Source organism: Rhipicephalus microplus, chromosome 1 (genome assembly GCF_043290135.1).
Source record: "Rhipicephalus microplus isolate Deutch F79 chromosome 1, USDA_Rmic, whole genome shotgun sequence".
Taxonomy (NCBI): Eukaryota; Metazoa; Arthropoda; class Arachnida; order Ixodida; family Ixodidae; genus Rhipicephalus; species Rhipicephalus microplus.
The window spans coordinates 198446584-198464149 of NC_134700.1; the positions used below are offsets into that span (position 1 = coordinate 198446584).

At 47.1% G+C, this 17566-nt stretch overlaps 1 protein-coding gene across 1 annotated transcript in view; it reads left to right on the plus strand.

Annotated features, from left to right (window-relative positions):
- Positions 1-17566, plus strand: part of LOC142766640 (microtubule-associated serine/threonine-protein kinase 3-like) — a 60919-nt gene that overhangs the window by 37150 nt on the left and 6203 nt on the right. The window contains exons 7-10 of the mRNA XM_075868010.1: positions 4563-4633; positions 7124-7240; positions 10238-10716; positions 16943-17069. Coding sequence (XP_075724125.1) covers positions 4563-4633; positions 7124-7240; positions 10238-10716; positions 16943-17069 — 794 coding nt within the window. The remainder of the gene's footprint in view (positions 1-4562; positions 4634-7123; positions 7241-10237; positions 10717-16942; positions 17070-17566) is intronic.

The following is a 17566-nucleotide window of genomic DNA, read 5'->3' on the forward strand; positions in this document are numbered from 1 at the left end:
ACCGCCGTCGGCGGCGTCCGCAGTCTTCTCTCTATCTTTAAAAGAAAGAGGACTTGGCGGGCTGCAGCGCGACGCTCTACCGAATAAGCCAAGGACGCGACGCTGATATCGGTGTCAGTAACGCGCCTTATACCCCCTCCCCCTTCGCTCGCTCCTCCGCTCTCCTCGCTCGCTGCAGCTACGCGTGCACCCCTCTCTCTCGCGCACCCGCCTTCTCTCTGTCTCCCGTCGAGAGCGGGTCGTGAGGGGGAGTAAAGTTAAAATCCGTTGGCATTCGCCAGTGAGTTAACGTAAACTCCCCCGTGTGATCAAATTGCGATTCCCAGGAACCATTACACCATAAATGCACCATAGTGTGATTAATAAATATAATAGTGCGAATTAATAAATACCCCTCATAGCATCACCCCGTGTATTCGCACTTAACCATGTTCACCCTCGGGGAAATGCTTGGGAGTTTTTCTTGACGGCGAGTGTGAACCGGTTCAATTTATGTTTCGGCCGACTTTGTTTTGTCGCAGCACAGAAAGGAGTTTTGTTTAACACTGAAACTTTCTGCGTCGATGTACAATTTTACAAAGCGTAAAAGGAAGCTTCGGCCGCTAAACTTGACAGGCAGACTACAAAACGAGCGTTCTCTCTGCCACTTTATGTCATGTGTTTCTATCTCCGTTTGGTTGTGCCGTCAAAGTGAATGGACTTTTATTTTAGAATATAATACGTGTGAACTAGATCCGCGTATAAAAGTTTTCTTTTAGAAAAGCTTTCTTTTGTGGTCGTATCTGCTTTTGATCTGAGGCCTCGCTCAACACCAGCCAACACTAACTTCGCAGGCACGTGTACGGTGTACCGTCGTTCTCATAGCGCTCCAACGAAACCCCTTATGAAATTCGCGTAGACGGTAGCACCAGATATCCCTCTAGGTATTTTTGTGAGGTATTGTACGGTTGAGGTATCCTAAGACAGATTATCGTCTTTAAAATAAAAAACTGGCAGATCCCACGTACAGTGGGAATCGATGACATGCGAAGCACGAATGAGACAAGTTGATATACCACTTTGAAATCAGCACAACGTTACGAGGTGGAGGTAAATGATGTCGCACATGACTTCCGTGTCATGATTATTATGTTTGGACGTGTCGGTGACCTTCGTAATCTATTCCAAACTTAGTTTACGTGCTTAGATACCAAACTTAGTTTACGTGCAACTAGCGAAACGGCCGCGAGTACGCTATGAGCGTCGTATGTTGAATGTTCTTACATGACACGCGTGTCAGGATTATCATGTTTGCACCAGACATGTATTTTGTCATCCATTGACGTCACGTAACACCAAAGTTGGTATATGTGGAGCTAGCGAAACGGCCGCGAGCGCATCGCGAATGGCCCATTATACTCCAAGGTAGCGTTGACGCGCGCGCACGATGGGCACAGCGACGCTACGTTAGCAAAACACGAACACTCTAATAGTCTGACACGAGGTGCGACCAGCGTCCGTCGGCGCTGCCCGGCGGTAACGGGCGCGAAATGCGTCATGCTGCATTTCGCGCCGATGCGTTACCCAGACAACACTTCGCCTCCCTGTTTTCGCGACGGAGGGATGCCGGACGCGCTGAAAAACGCATGCGTCAAAGCAACGCAGTGCGGGGTGTGCCTGCGAGTGTATGGCAAGGCCGGCGCCTGTCGTGGCGACGCCGGCGTGACGCCACGAAATGAACGCCGGCGAGCACGCGCACCGGGTCACGTCGAAATATATTGGCGCCTTGACTTTGACATATAGTCATGTTTTCGCATGACACGCATCTCATGATTATCAAGTTTGCACCAGTCACGTACCTTCGTCCTTCATTGGCGTCACGTAATACCGAATTTGGCGCATGTGAAGCTAGCGAAACAGCCGCGAGCACATCATCAGTGTGGCATGTAGTCATGCTGTTACATGTATGACACCTATGTCTTGATCATCATGTTTGGATGTGTCATTTACCTATGTAGTCTGTTCGCGTCACGTAATACCAAGTTTGGTACAAGCGAAGCTAGTGAAATGGGCGCGAGCGCACCATAAGTGTAGTATACATGTAGTCATGTTTTTAAATGACACGCATGTAATGTTTATCACGTTTGCACCAGTGTTATACCTTCGTCATTCCCTCACGTCCCGTAATACCAAATTTGGTACAAGAGAAGCTAGCGAATCGGCCGCCAGCGCATCATTAGCATGGCATGTAGTCATGTTGTTACATGACACTTATCTCATGATTATCTTGTTTACATCAGTCACGTACCTTCGTCATCCATTCATGTACTGTAATACCAAATTTGTTATATATGGCGCTAGCAAAACGGCCGTGAGCGCATCATGAGCGTGGCACGCAGTCATGTTGTTACATGACACACGTGTCATTATTTTCATGTTAGGGTCTGTCGCTTGTGTTCGCCATGCAGTCATGCCATACCATACCGGTGTTGCAACATGCCACGTGAACGAAACCACCGCAAGAGCTGCAGGATCAGGAAATGTAAATCATGGCATTCATGACATACATGTCATGAATGTTATGACTAGTCAAATATGTTCATCATTCAGTAATGTTATGCCATACCAAGTTTGGTATCGATACTATTATCGAAACGGTCAGGAGAGCTAAAAGTCATAGGCGGATAGATAGATAGATAGATAGATAGATAGATAGATAGATAGATAGATAGATAGATAGATAGATACGCTCGAAGTCCCCGAAGTTCGCTAAAAATGCTTCGCATTAAAAAAAATTGCCCGCAGCTTCCCTCGGGGGAACACTGAGGAGGATGCGGGCCATATAATTGGTTAACGGGGTGTTAAAGTGTGACTTACTTGGGTCGATGGCTAAATTGGTTAACGTGGTTGTGAAATGGGGTGTTAAATTGCGACTTACTTGGGTCGATGGCTAAATTGGTTAACGTGGTTGTAGGAGGGGGTGTTAAATGAGTGAACACGTACACACGTATGCGAAAGGGCGGCGCTGGTCGAAGGGACGTCGATCATTGTGTTTGTGGATTCGTTGGAATTCATTTCACCGCGACCTTGGACGTCGACGCGCCGTACAAACCAACCGACGAGCGGCAACTGAGCGAGCGAGCGCCGACCTTGAGTATATATACAGCACGACGGCGCATGCACTGTCAGCTGTTGAATGTTCTCGAAGCGCGACGCCACATGCGCGTCCACTGGAGAATCAGGAGAATTGTAGATGTCGAACGCGGTGTGTAGAGGAGGAAGGGTGCACAGATGGTGGAGGAGTGAAGCGCGCGCGGTGTGTAGAGGAGGAAGGGATGCACAGATGGTGGAAGAGTGGGCGACGGCGCGACGGCGCATGCGCGCGCGTCAGCTGTCGAATGTTCGAGAAGCGGTGCGGACGGCGCGGACGGCGCACTACAAGGCGCGAGTATAAGATGCTCCGCATCTAAAAGACAATACGGCGTTTGCGCGCTGCATAATGTACACGGTTAATTGGTCATGGCTGCGCGGCCTTCGCTTTCAAGTTGTCATAAGAGAAATCATAGAATCCATTGGAGTACTTTTTTTTTCATCATGTACGAGATAAACCTCAGGAAATTTTGGACAGAGCTTGCTGCTCCCCCATGGTAAATTATGCAACACTATGTCTCACATCTTTGGTTCTTAGCACACATGTCTAGCGCCGACATAAATATGCTAAGATTGCTTGCGAAGTACGTACGGTGAAATCGCGCACTTAAGTTGCAGGTAATGCTGTACTTAAGAGAAGGCACTGGTATAGGTGCCCCAAGGCATATACGGGGCTATGTATTTTCCGGGTATCCCTAATTTGCGAATATGTTGATGATTTATGTGTTGCAAACTGTCCCGTTTTTAGTGACACCAGTGCACTGAGTGTATAAGTTCGCTTTTTTAACGCCCATATAAGTGAACAGGAAATGAAACCTAGGATAGCGTATGAGGTGTTTGGAAGTGCTGCACATTTCGCTGATTATTTCCAGTTAACTCTTCGGATATTTTCTTCGAAATGGTTAGTTCTTCCGTGTCCTCAGCGATTAGCTCCGGTAATGCGCCACTGGTGGTTGCAGTTAATCGCGAAGGTTCCAAACTCTGACCGCTTCAATGAATTTAGCCCATCCCCCTCCTATATGCACACGCACAAAAGTCGTTTCTCATAAACGCCAAACTCTGACCGCTTCAAGGAATTTAGCCCCTCCCCCTCCTATATGCACACACACACAAAAGTCGTTTCTCATAAACGCCAAAATGTCATTCGCGTAAGCTCTAACTTTGGCTTTATTTTGGATCTGGAAATCCTTCTAAAGCGGGAGCGCATCAGCATTATTCTGATAAGAGACTTTCAACAGGATGAATTGAGCAGACTAATTGCGATTGTTTAGCCGGCCAGGGCGAAACAGTTCTGAGCGTCGCTTTTGCCGTTTAGTTTCTCCGCGAAAATTCATCGCAGCCACTGCAATATTTTCGCCATTTTGATATGAGTAAGAAAGTTACATATATTTAAGAGAACCGCTGAAAGTGTGAGCCTCATTGCCTTTTTACAGCATGCTCATTCTGCCTGGCGGGCGTGTGAAAGTCATCGACTTCGACACAACCAAGGTTTGCAATGGTCACTGTGAGTGCAACCTATCTTATGTTTTATTCTCGAGCCGGCTCTTAAAGAGCACTCCGGTGGGGAAGCGTCCGTTTATTCCTCATTTATTTTGCTCTCATAACAGAAACATTGACGAAGTGTTTATCTAACCAACCAGATATTTCCGTCTATGACTTAGCCAGTCGTATATGGTTTGCGAGGACGCCCGAACGTAATGTTTAGCAAACGATTCCAGGCATTCGCACCTTACTTAAACTATTATGCAGCACTGGTATTTCAGGCAATTATCTGTCGGTGTATATTTCATGTAATTTTGTACTTCGGTAACGCATAGTCCTAAACACTGCTGCTGCTACGCCCAGCGCTCACAAGACTTGACGATAGTTATAGCGCGAGAACAGAACGACGACAAAGAGACGAGAAGGACACGAAGGACATCTTGTTTCTTTGTCGCCGTTCTCTTCTCGCGCTATAACTATCGTCATGTCATACCAACTAGCCCAAGGTGTCACGCTCACAAGACCACGTGAAGAAGCTAATCACGTCCTCTTGACTTGACCGAGGACAGAGTCTGGTTACAGGACTACTTGGTACTATAGAGTACCAAGTAGCCCTGTAAGGAGCTGTAGTAGTAGTAGTAGTAGTAGTAGTTTGTAGCCACCCCTAGTTTATGAGTTACTCAATAGATGGCGTTATGTGTATATGTCCTCGGGACTAATTTAATTAGATAGCGTTAGTGGTTTTCACAACATATTCAAGGAGTGAATGATGATGAGGGGGCGAAAAGTTTGTCCGTCCGTCTGTCCGTTCATGCTTCCGCCCAGCCGTGCTTTCGTGCTGTCCGTGCGTCCGTTCGTGCGCCCGCCTGTGCTCCCACTTGTCTGTCCGTCCATCCGTGAGTCCGCCCGTGCATCCGTCCATCTGTCCATCCATCTGTCCGTTCTTCTGCCTGTGCCTCTGTCCGTCCGGACGCACGGACAGATGGACACACGAACAGACGCTTCGCCCCACTCATCAGCATTCACTTCGTGGATATGCTGTGATTTTTTCTAAACACACAGGTTCATGAGTGTATTATACTGGCGCAACTTGCGACAGCTTCTTTCTCCCCCATATTAAAGTACACCGCACTCTACATTGTCGAACATTTTTTTTTCTAAACACATTTCCCTTCACTGGGCAGATCGCTCATTCCGTGGGATGACGACAGTTTTTGTACTGGGACAGCTTCTTGCTCTCCTATAGTAGAAGACATCGTGCTCTAAATCGTCCAACATATTTAAAACACATTTCCCTTTGCTAAACTGTTGCACAGATTGTCCATTCCGCATCACGGCAGTTTCTGAAATGGAACAGCTTATTGCTCTCCCATAGTAGAGTACATCGTGCTCTGTATCGTAAAAAAATTATTTTAAACACACATAATGCACTACTTTTAATCATTCATTGTTTGTTGTAAACGCAGTACACACTTCAAACATTCTGCAAAATCAATCCCAAATTTCTTTCCACATGCCGGAGCAGTGTGTGCCAGTACTAGGAAAGCTTTAGAGAACTTCGTACTCTAAACTGTCAAACATTTGTTCTAAACGCATAAACCGGCTAGCCCAATGGCAAGTACTTATGTGCGTGTGTGAGTGATCCTAAATGAAATGAAGTGAAAAGTGAGCCTCGTAACTGTCTCTTATGAGGAGAACACCTCAACAGTAGCTCACGAGGAGTGGGGGTAAAGGAGTGATCAAATAAATGGGATTAAAAGGTAAAGAGATAGATAGAGAGAGGAAGGAGAGAGCGAGGCGCAGGAACAGCGGACGACAAAAAATGACGGAAGTAAAGAGGAGATAGGAAAGATGGACACGGTTGCAGGAGTCCGAGGACGGGGCACCACTCGGCGAGAGCTCTTGTCGGCGTCAGGCGATGGCGTAGGGCGAGCCCAGTCGGCCAGAGCTGCGCTGTCGTCGGAGATCGCGGGGCACAACCTGTCGGCACGAAATTCGGAGAGCGAGTACTTATGTGAAGGACTACCCACTGAGACTACAGCCCGTCATAGCGTGCACTTTAACGAACAGTTTCTCTTGCCATTGGTGTCCCAGGGAGGCACGCGAAGCGTTGGTTTACATGCATTATTGCGAACAAAGTAATTCACAGGCATGAAACACGGCAAAAAATGTCAGTTTACTTTTTATCTGTTCGTAGCTACCATGGAAAATTGTAGAAGCAGCGTGGCGTTTTTGTATTCTTCAACGCACTTAGCACCATCATATGAAAGAAGGTTTCCAAAATTTTTCGCTTGATGCTTGTAACGTATGTAGTGGAGCGTATGTTGCACTCGTCGTAAATTTTCCCTCTCTTGAGCAGCGAATAGTCGAGGGGGGGGGGGAGGACATTTTCACTACCTCGCTTATAAGGCCAGAGCCATTCCTAATTCAGTTTTTCAATTGAGAAAAGTGACTTGGCGAGCTGTGCATAGCGGATTCCTCTACCATGACTAACGGGCGTGCGCTCACGCAGTCACCAAGCGCTTCCTGAGGGGCTACTTTCGAAGAACTCCTTTCGAATTCCACGACGGCGAGTCTGCTGGCACCATACCGTACATGGCTCCAGAAATTCTCAAAAGACGACCGTACGGTACGTCAGATACGTTTCGAATCTCGACCAGATAATGAAGGCAATTTCGAAACATAGTATTTATGCTCACCTCTTCCCTACGGCACAGAATGTGTGCACCTTGCTTCGCATTAGTTTGTTTTCCTTTTTTTCGCGAGGTTCCCGAAGCCACGATTTCGGGGGCTTCGCTTCTCTGACTACGTATGTCAGCAAATGGCATACGCTAACACTGTAACTCGTTCGACGGGATATTTCACATGGTGCTTGATTGATTCATATGCAGGACCGTTTGCGCAAAAAAAAATGAGAAAAAGTTCGTTGAGTTGGTATGAAAGCAGGTGCATGTGCACAGAGATAAAAAAAGAGGAAGTGGTAACAACGGATTAGCGTTTGTAAACAGATAAATAAACGTAAATATTTTTTTGATGTGCTAGTTTGTCGTGAAGTCCGATGTGCGTATATCACCGAGGTGCGTGGCCCGCACATGGTAGTGCTGTTCTAATAGCTTCGCGTTTCTTGGTGCGTACACACCACCAGTCCCTAGTAAACCGGTGTGACTCAACTCGGTGCTGTTGAATTTATTTCAGCATTAAAGAGAGGCAGTATAGCTGACCGAAGGGGCTCTGTGGGCTGAAAGAAGAAATCACATTAAAGAGGCTCTGCATCACTATTCAACCTTATTTTTTTTTAATCGCTAGTTGCGCAGACTGAAGCACGCACATATTATTGCAGCAAGGGCACCACTGATAGTGGCGCGCAGTTCGTAGTTATCCGGTCTCAGAAATTCATCACATGAAAAAAAGAAAACGAAAAAACGCCAGGCCTGCGCAGGAGGCACGCAGCAGTCACAGTGAAAGCTAGAAGAGCGGCCTTTCAGAGCCTTTTCCAAACACTCATTGGGTAACTGCTGCAAGCACCCTTGCTTGATACCCACTACGGAATTATTAATAAAAAATTGAATAGTATAGGCCGGCATTCGCCAAGGTATTTTTCGTCATTTTTCTGAGAAACGTGGTATCCGCTGAAGCACTTGTAAGGAATTCTGTGCCAATTGTTCGTGCAGTGACCGACTACGATGAGAAATTATGCATGAAGTGGGTATGCGCCACAGTTAATTGTAGAACAAGAACAAGCTTTTGTAATGGGCTGGAGCATTGGACGACCCACTCGTTACGCTATTCGCATTGAGCAACGACTGGTTGCTCTTTCGCTCTTTTCAAACGCTTTATAATTCGTATCAACGTGATTGCTTTCTTGACATCAAGCCTGCCTATGGCAAGTTCACCAACTAGTCCCTAGCACCGGTGTGACTTAGTGGTAGAATACTGGGCTGGCACCTAGTGGACACGGGTTCTAGCACCACTTTGTCATTGATACTTGATTTTCTTATTTCGTGTGACAGTGGTTACGGACGCCGGTGGTGGTGGCGGAAAACTACGGCGCTGCGCGAGGCACAAATTGTGATCTCATAACAGCTTTCGCTGTACAAAAAGTGCAAGCCATCAACTCGACTTTTGCGGGGTCACATGACCTTTTGACTCACCGGTGACGAGGAAGCGTTGATTGAAATGTGGGGTTTTACGTCACAAAACCACCATATTATTATGAGAGACGCCGTAGTGGAGGGCTCCGGAAGTTTCGACCGCCTAGGGTTCTTTAACGTGCACCCAAATCTGAGCTCACGGGCCTACAGCATTCTCGCCTCATTCGAAAATGCAGCCGCCACAGCCGGGATTTGATCCCGCGACCGGCGCGTCAGCAGCCGAGTACCTTAGCCACTAGAATACAGAGGCGGGGCGACGGGAAATCGTTTCGCCAATGAATCTAGCTGAAAGTTCCCACTTCTAGGAAACCTTGTCCACCATTGTTGCTTGTCTCGACAAACGTAATGCTGACGCCGTTACCATAGAAACAAAGGTGGTTCCATGAAAGATCAGTTTCCAAAATTTTAGTACTTTGAAGCGAGGCTCTTCCTGCTGTTTCTTACAACGAGATTGCATGTCACTCCCTTTTCTCATTCAAAAAAAAAGAAAATTTTAAGAACGACAAGGCCGGTAAAGAGGGTTGCCTGCACTTCCCGTACGCGGATTGTCCGGCGAGTCGCCTGACGGTCTACAAAGATGCAGTGATATAACTTCAACGCAAGGGATTACTTGCACTGCTTCAACAACGATCGGGAGTGCACCACACGTGCGGGAAGAGGCAGCTCGCAAAAGTACAGAAGCATGGGGAGCGTAGAGAGAGAGAAGTCTTTGATATGGACATCCGACCCGCGCAAGCCAAAATCCAGAGGCGAAATGGCAGCCAGCGCCTCTGTCGTTGTAGTAATCTATTTTTTTTTGAAGGCATCTATTTAGGGATCAATGAAACAACACAGGAAAAAACTAACGAAACTTGATATCAATTGGAATTTGTATGCCGTGCCACGATCACTTCCGAGGTTGCATAGCTAGTGCGTTTCTCCGTAATTTCCGTCCACGATAATTCTGGCGAGCACTATACTACGCGCTGATGTGGTCGGCAGCAGTAACGTAACTTAATTGCGGGAATAAATACTAAATCACTTGATATCACTGCTTAAACCTATGCTAAAATTGTCTCCAGCTATCAGTCTGCCCAAATCGAAATGCTTTAAGATTGTTGGAGGGCCGCTTTAAAGCTTTCACGCAATTACTCCACCAACTGAGCTACAGGGGCGTTTGCTTCCCCGTCCACTTTATCGGGAATTTATGCTTGTGTATTCCTGAAAGTGGTAGCCAGCACCACTCGCAGCCATGACGGCTAGTCCGGAACAGTCTTTTGATACCAACAGGCGTGTCGTGGCACGTGCGTTACTGCGAGCTGGAAGCCCACCACTGATGGTATTGTTCCGACAGACTCGATGTCTTTATACAAGCGACTATGCGCGGTTTCATTTTGTGTTTCTTTTGGCTTCATTTGGCTATTTCTCTCAAAAGTAAACTATCCCCTCCACTTTTTCTATCGTTCACAGAGTTGGCGTTTTTACACTTTTCGCAGGTCGCGCTGCCGACTGGTGGTCGGCGGGTATCGTCTTCTACAAGCTGATGACGGGCCGGGTGCCTTTCCGGGGCAAGTCGAAGCAGCTTCTTCGCGAACGCATCATCACGTCGCCGCTGAAATGGCCGCGCGCCGACGAACACCCGCACTCGGCGACAACGCCGGCCAAGGACATGACGTACCGGATGCTCAAGAAGAACCCCGTGGAACGGCTCGCCTCGCGCAACTACAGCGACCTGAAGACGCACCCGTTTTTCGACCAGTTCAACTGGAAGATGCTGTTCGTCAAGACCGAGCTGTGCGACATACCGAGCATCGCCGAACTCATGAACAGCGACGCCGAGAAAGAGCGCAAGACTGGAGACCCCGAGGACAAGCGCAAGCACCAGCAGATCGACGAGATGACCGACGTAAGCGCCGAAAGCCAGAAACCGCTGCTCTGCTACGCCTCGCCTAGTTTCAAGAAACTCATGCTCAAAGTACGTGTGTCATACATTCTTATTAGCCGTCACGAGTAAGCGTCAATAGGTCCGAGTATTTCTGAGCCACTCCCCGATATCATCGTCAAGTTCGTTTGCCCGTGTGTATACTATGTTCACGTAAGTGAGTCAGTGGTTATCGTCAAGTTCAAGCAGCCCTCGTAGAAACATAGCCCTCATCCTCAGATGCTCCCCACCTCAGTAATGGGACACTGACTGCTTGGGGAGGCCTTGTCACGGATTCTGGAACGCGTCTTCCCATGGTTCTTTCACTGAGGCCTTCCTTAACGCTCCCTTGAGTAAAGGTAGCGCCAGGGCACTCTTCATGTCTCCTAACCTCGCTCCTCCCACCGAAAGGGTGCTCCTCTGCAGCACTTTGTCATCGACGTCGTGCCACGCTTTCTCCTGTACCTCTTCATAAGCTCTGTCATGAAAACCTTGTTGTCGTCGCTGAAAAATTGTTCGCCAGTAGCCAGGCATGTTTTTGAGCGTGTGGTTGAACGTCTGTCATAGGTTTTTTCGTTCAGATGCTGCTGCTTGAGGGCAGAGTACACACAGGCTTTAAAGACGGAATGCTAATTGGTGTTCATCGGTTAAACATGAGGACACGGGCTCGGGTTCAATTCCCACTCGCAGTAGCCATGCTTCGTTAGAAACGAAATGCAAAATCATCCATGTACTTCATTTCACTACATGTCGAAAAGACCCCGGTGGTCAAAATTCATCTGGGGTCCCTTGGATGGCGTGCTTCTTAATCATCCTCTGGTTTTGGCACGTATCTCGACGAATGTGGGAGTCAGTAAGTGAATTGGCCCTCAGTGCATGTTCACGGGCCTTCTGTGGTTAGGAAAAGTGTATAATGATTGAGAGCAAATACTTTTCTCAATTAAGGAACGGAGACAGTAAGTAATAATGATAAAATATGTGTAGGTTAACGCCCCAAATTCACCATATGGTTATGATAGACGCCGTAAAGAAGGGCTCCGGGGATTGGCATCTCTTGATGCTCTTGAACGTTCAGCTAAATATGAGTATGTGGACCTCAAGCATTTTCGCCTTCATTGGAAATGCATCCGTGGCAGATTTGATTCGATCACGTGACTTGGCGACTTGCAGGTGAGCAGTGGAGCGCTAAAGTCACTAGACCGCCGTGATGGATCAGAGAGTAGCAGCAGTTGTTGGTTGAGGAAATTATGCTTATTTATGAAACCCAATGGGGAGCACGGGACATAGTCATAGCCAAGGGAAGGGGAAAATAAAGAGGGTAGCAGAAGAGAGAGTGAAAAAGATAGCGTTTCGTCTATTCATGGGGAGAGGGGGCGATGGTTAAGGAAGGCCAGCATGTCACGGGTGCTCAACGGAAGATGGGGATTATCGTCACCTACATATCACTCCAAGAGCCCTTGGATAGCCCGTAGGTTGGAATGATATGGGAACAACATTTCATTTGCGGTCGTCGCAAGGAGCTCCTGCTTTCTGTAGGCGGTTGTGAGCCTTGAGCGTTCCTGTGCCAGCGCTGGGCAAGAACAGAGAAGGTGCTCAAGGGTCTGGGGGTTGGCAGTTAGTGGTTTTGAAGAAGTGCGTAACGATTAAGAGTACTTGGTACTCTACTATGGGATAGCTGAAAGCTGTTTTTTGGGTCTTTGCAGCGCAAGCCCAATCAGTGCTTTATGCGGAGCATGGTTCGCACCGCCTGTACTACTATGTATTCTCACCGTCAGCGAAACCAACAATGAGAAAGAGCCCACCCAGCTAACGTGATCTTGAATATCCTCGTTGATGCATCTGGTTATATGGCAGAGTTGTACTGCATGCCTAAATAACTTTAATCTTAATCTGCACAATAAATACCAGCGGAAAGTTTAAAGCTACATTTAAATTTTTTTCCTTTAAACAAACGACTCCAAATCATGAAAATGCCTGCTGCGAGTTCCTCATTAAGCAAGAGCGTGTTATTTCAACAGCAACAACAACAACAAAAATAAACTGAGGCTATCATGAGTCGAACGCGATAGCGACATCTTGACCCTATAGGGCGTATTAAGTTCGAAGTGGCTTGTATCAGTGAAGCTTTCGCATACGGCGGCATTCTGTGAAATGGGTAGCATGCTTTAAACCGTGGACAGTTGTGCGTGTGAAATATATTCAAACTTTCTGTGCACCCACTACGTGACCTTATGAGAAAAGGCGCAGTAATGTGTGTGCCTTTTGTAGTGGGTGACCCGCTTTAATACCATGAAGTCATGATAAGCATATGTTCTGACGCCCGATCCCAATGTAAGCACGCATTATAGGTGTGATATTACATGTTGCCTGGTGAAGAATGTTCACAGGATGCGTGTGTTTGTAAAATGTGCAAATTGCGTTTACTGCATTTACGAGCAGATTCCAGCCTCTATAATCGAGCAGCTGCTTGCCGCGCGAACGACTCAGGTTCGGTCCTTACTCAGGCTTATAATTTTCTGTTACTTCTTTTATCTACACCTTTATTGATTTCTCGGCCACGTGCAAAGTGATGATTTTTTGTTCACAACCAATGACGCTACCTCCAATGCCAACACCGGAATTTCAACGAAACGAGCTCTTTAACGCTATCGTGTTAAAATCAGCACTGATGGCCATAGCAAAGACTGAATGAATGAATTAGTGAATGTAAATGAATGAATGAATAGATGTCATGTGCAGTGGTGGCACGGGCAGACCAAATAAGCCTAAACAATGCTTCGGTGACAGGCGGATTGGATGTCGCACGTTTGCAGCGTCGTAAGCTTAGTGCAGTTAAGAGCAAACCTCATAAGCGTGAAAATGCACGTGACAGCGACGAGCGATGCTATGAGCGACGAAACAGGGCGTTCGCGCGGCGGGTCGCGTGCTCGTTTTCGCGTGATCGCTCGGTTCTCCAGATTTGAAAACCGTTGCTCATCACCCGGAAGTGCTGGGCTCAAGCAGCCAATAGCGAAAAACCGGAAAAGACAGACTACATAGGTGCACGTGACCCTGCCCGAGTCACGTATGCGCAACAAGAAATAACGCAATGTTTACGTATGTGCATATAAAAAAAAATGGCAGCATATCCACGGAGTGAATGATGGAGAGTGGGGCGAAGCATTCGTCCGTCCATGCGTCCGTCTGTGTGACCGTCCATGCGTCTGTTCGTGCGCCCGTCCTTGCGTTCGTTCATGCATCCACCCCTGCGTCCGTTCATGCGTCCATCCATGCATCTGTCTGTGTGTCCGTTCATCCATCTATTCAACACTCCAAGTCCCACCATCTCGCATCTTTCTATCATATATTCCCCATATAGAAGCACCGCCATTCAGTGGACATTCGAATGACTAAACGAGAGGTGGCACACGCACACTTTCTTACGGCTTGCGCTTCGGGTCTACTTCCCACCTTCAATCACCTTGAGTTCATGGTATATACTAATTCACTGTATTCATGGCACTGCGGCCCATGCTCGCTAAACCTTTCTAAAACCAAGGAGGTTACGCCCAGCGAGTATAACGTAGCAACCTTTTCCTGTCAGATAGTGCTTAATGTACATGCCAGTGGCTGCTAATGGGGATCGCAGCATGCGCGTTGACTAAAAGCCGAATGCTCCTGTCTCTCATTCCCCATTAGCATGTACATTGAGCACTATTTTTTACTGGTAAACAACGCACAGAAAAAATCTCTCACCGGCACCACCTTGGAGGTCAAATGTTATACCTATTTCGGGTATGTGCCAGTGGTGGTTACGTACTACGAGGGACGCACAAGCCACGCCATAAGAAGCTTCACCCCTAAAAAGTGCTGCAAGGCATTCATAAGCACTTTCCGTTTCATTAAACAACAATATATCTTATTTTTAAATTGCACACCGCTCACTACGCGGTTTTCTTGGTGCGAGTAGACGGCCTAATGCCAGCAACAGTGAAGTTCGCTCGCCGAAGCCGTCGCGTGAATGAGGTTTGCCTGCACTCGAGACTGATCGCGCGAAGACGATCTACGTCGCGTCGCTCGTCGCTGTCGCGTGCATTTTCGCGCTTATGAGGTTTGGCCCTTATACGCGCACCACTCACCATTGGGATCGCCCATGGCAACCTATGTATTCGACCTCTTCAAGTGCGCTGCACTATAGACCAATTCTATGTTTGTAAACACAGGTAAGCCGATGTCGACATTATGGGTAAAATTATAGCGACGTCCTCACGTAATTTCTGCCATAAGCGCTCAGGGCTGCGATGTGCGCCAACAAACAAAACTAAGTTTTGAGACGCGATTCACATGCAACCGCGGCGCAGTTCGTCAGCAAACCGGTTTTTTTTTTCTCGTTGCTTCACTGAGAACACCACATGCACCATTAAAAACCCAGCAGAAGCTGCAGTAGGCACAGCGTCTTTTGCCTACCTGTACAGCACCACCGCATTTTCGTGACGCAAGTCCGGTGGAATTTGTCTATAGGGACACGGCTTACCATTCATCCGTTCACCTCATGTGGAGTAATCAGGCTGACAGTAAAGCGCTCAGTACAAGTCATAACAAAGCTAGCATTGCTCAAGCCTATAGGTAAAAACAAACGAAGAAGGTCTGAGATGTAATAATTTGTAGAATAAAGCACGCGCATGACTCCCGTGCCCGCACAACACATGGCACCACCGCCTCGCCGTGAGCACGATAGTTTTTCTCACGTGCACTTCACCGGCGCTTGGTCACTTGATACGGAGGGGAAAAACGTGACACAACTTGATGCAGACGACACGTATCTCAAATGCCGTATAAGAAGCAGAAAGTCGATATAAACCGTACCAAAGAGCAGTGCGCAGGTTGCACACTGAATTCGCGAATTTCTCTAAGATGATACTATGCTCGTGCCATGGAAACCCTACATGCTCACCTCAAATATTAATGTAATTGTCGGTATATAAACAGAGCAGTCGAAACACCACCAACGAGAATCGCCACATAATCATAGTATACGCCCTTCAGGTTTGTCACAGAAGTGAAGCTGCAATCGGTTTCTTAACTGGCAGAGTCTTATAGTCGCCTTTAGGGGACATCCCGCCGCTTTTAACATCCACGACAATTGCCACAGAGTGAAAAGGTAAAAAAAAATCACGCCATCTCCACGAAGCGAAGGCCCAAGTGTGTACGGAGCGAAGCTCCATCTAAGCTCATCGGTAAAACCGTCAAACAGTCGCCCACGCATAGACAGTCCCCCTGCTGCAGCGCCTTCGGGCTAAGCGGGGTAATCATTGAATAAAGAATAATTAAAGAAAGACTGGACACGTTATTATGGGGGTGATTATATGTACACGATGGCCCCGCCGTGGTGGTCTAGTGAATAAGGTACTCGGCTGCGGACCCGCAGTTTGCGGGATTGAATCCCGGCTTCGGCAACTGCATTTCTGTTGGAGGCGGAAATGTTGTAGACCCGTGTGCTCAGATTTGGGTGCACGTTAAAGAACCCCAGGTCGTCGAAATTTCCGGAGCCCTCCACTACAGCGTCTCTCATAATCATATAGTGGCTTTGGGACGTTAAACCTCGTATATCAATCGATCAATCAATCAATCAATCAATCAATCAATCAATCAATGAATATGTACACGATTTTTGTTACTTACATGCTGATTCAATAATATACACCTATATACACACAAGATGTTTAGGGCACTCCCAGCGTGAGCCAGAACACCATTTCGTGCTTAGAAATGACTGGTGGACGATTTAGAAAGACATTCTTCTGCAAGTACTACGCCATAATTGCTTGCACGACAGAGGAGGGTGATGCCACCTACTCAGATACCGATGCCGTCTCACATAAAAGAAATTTGTACAGATGTTCTCTCTAATTGTGCGCTCTAATTTTTGGAACATCAAGCATTTATGCGATAATATAGTTGGATTTTGTCGTACAGAATACAGGTTTATGTCACTGGTTTTGACGAAAACGTGTGGCCTTTGACGATCGTCTTACATCCCGACTCTGCGAGAAATAATATTTGTCTGAAACGAGCAGCCTTTATTTTATCACGTGTGTGCAGTATTTACATTTGCATAGAGAAATCGACGCCGTTTGGAGTGAAAACTTGCTGGTGTAACGCTCCGGCAGATATGGACAGATGAAACGCGCTTACGAGGGTTAAGGTTCTCTTTGTTCTTCCGCTTTAGCCAACTGTACAAAACTAACCGCTGTCCCGGCCAACCGAGACGTTACAGTGATTTTAATTCTGCCACTCGCAGCTAAAGGCGTCCAAGAACTCATTCAAGGTGTCGGATTCTTTCATGGAGACGAGCGGCCAGAGCAGCTCGGCTGTCGACTACCAGGGGAACTCTCCGGTATCAGTGAGCAGAAGCGCGGCTCTCAGCAGTAAGTGGTGCAAACGAGGCGCGTACTTGCGCCTGTCCCTGTGGATAGTTCTTGTGTTTTATTTCGGTCGTTTGTTGTTCGTATATATTAACCGTCAAATATGACGTATGCACGCACCGGCATTATTGGTTTCTCACTCACGTATTCAACTACACGGATAAAAGAGTCGTCTGACTATTTTTTCTGTGCGTTCCTGCCCACGTGTTGGACTATCTTTAAAGAAACGGCGAACTTTTTTAGGAAATTATTACACGCTCTTCGTGGAATCGTGAATCGCAAGAAGAGAGTTTGTGTCCTATTAAAGAGAGTCATACATTTCAAGTGAGGACGCTGAGAAGAGTGACACATATTTTTTTTTCTAAGAGTTCAGAATATATTCTAGTGGTCTATTTACAATTGACAATTTATGCTACTAGACGGAGCTAATTTCATTCAAACAAAAAGGATTAATGTCATAACTGGAAGACATGACAAATTAAGCGGCATTACAGCAATAC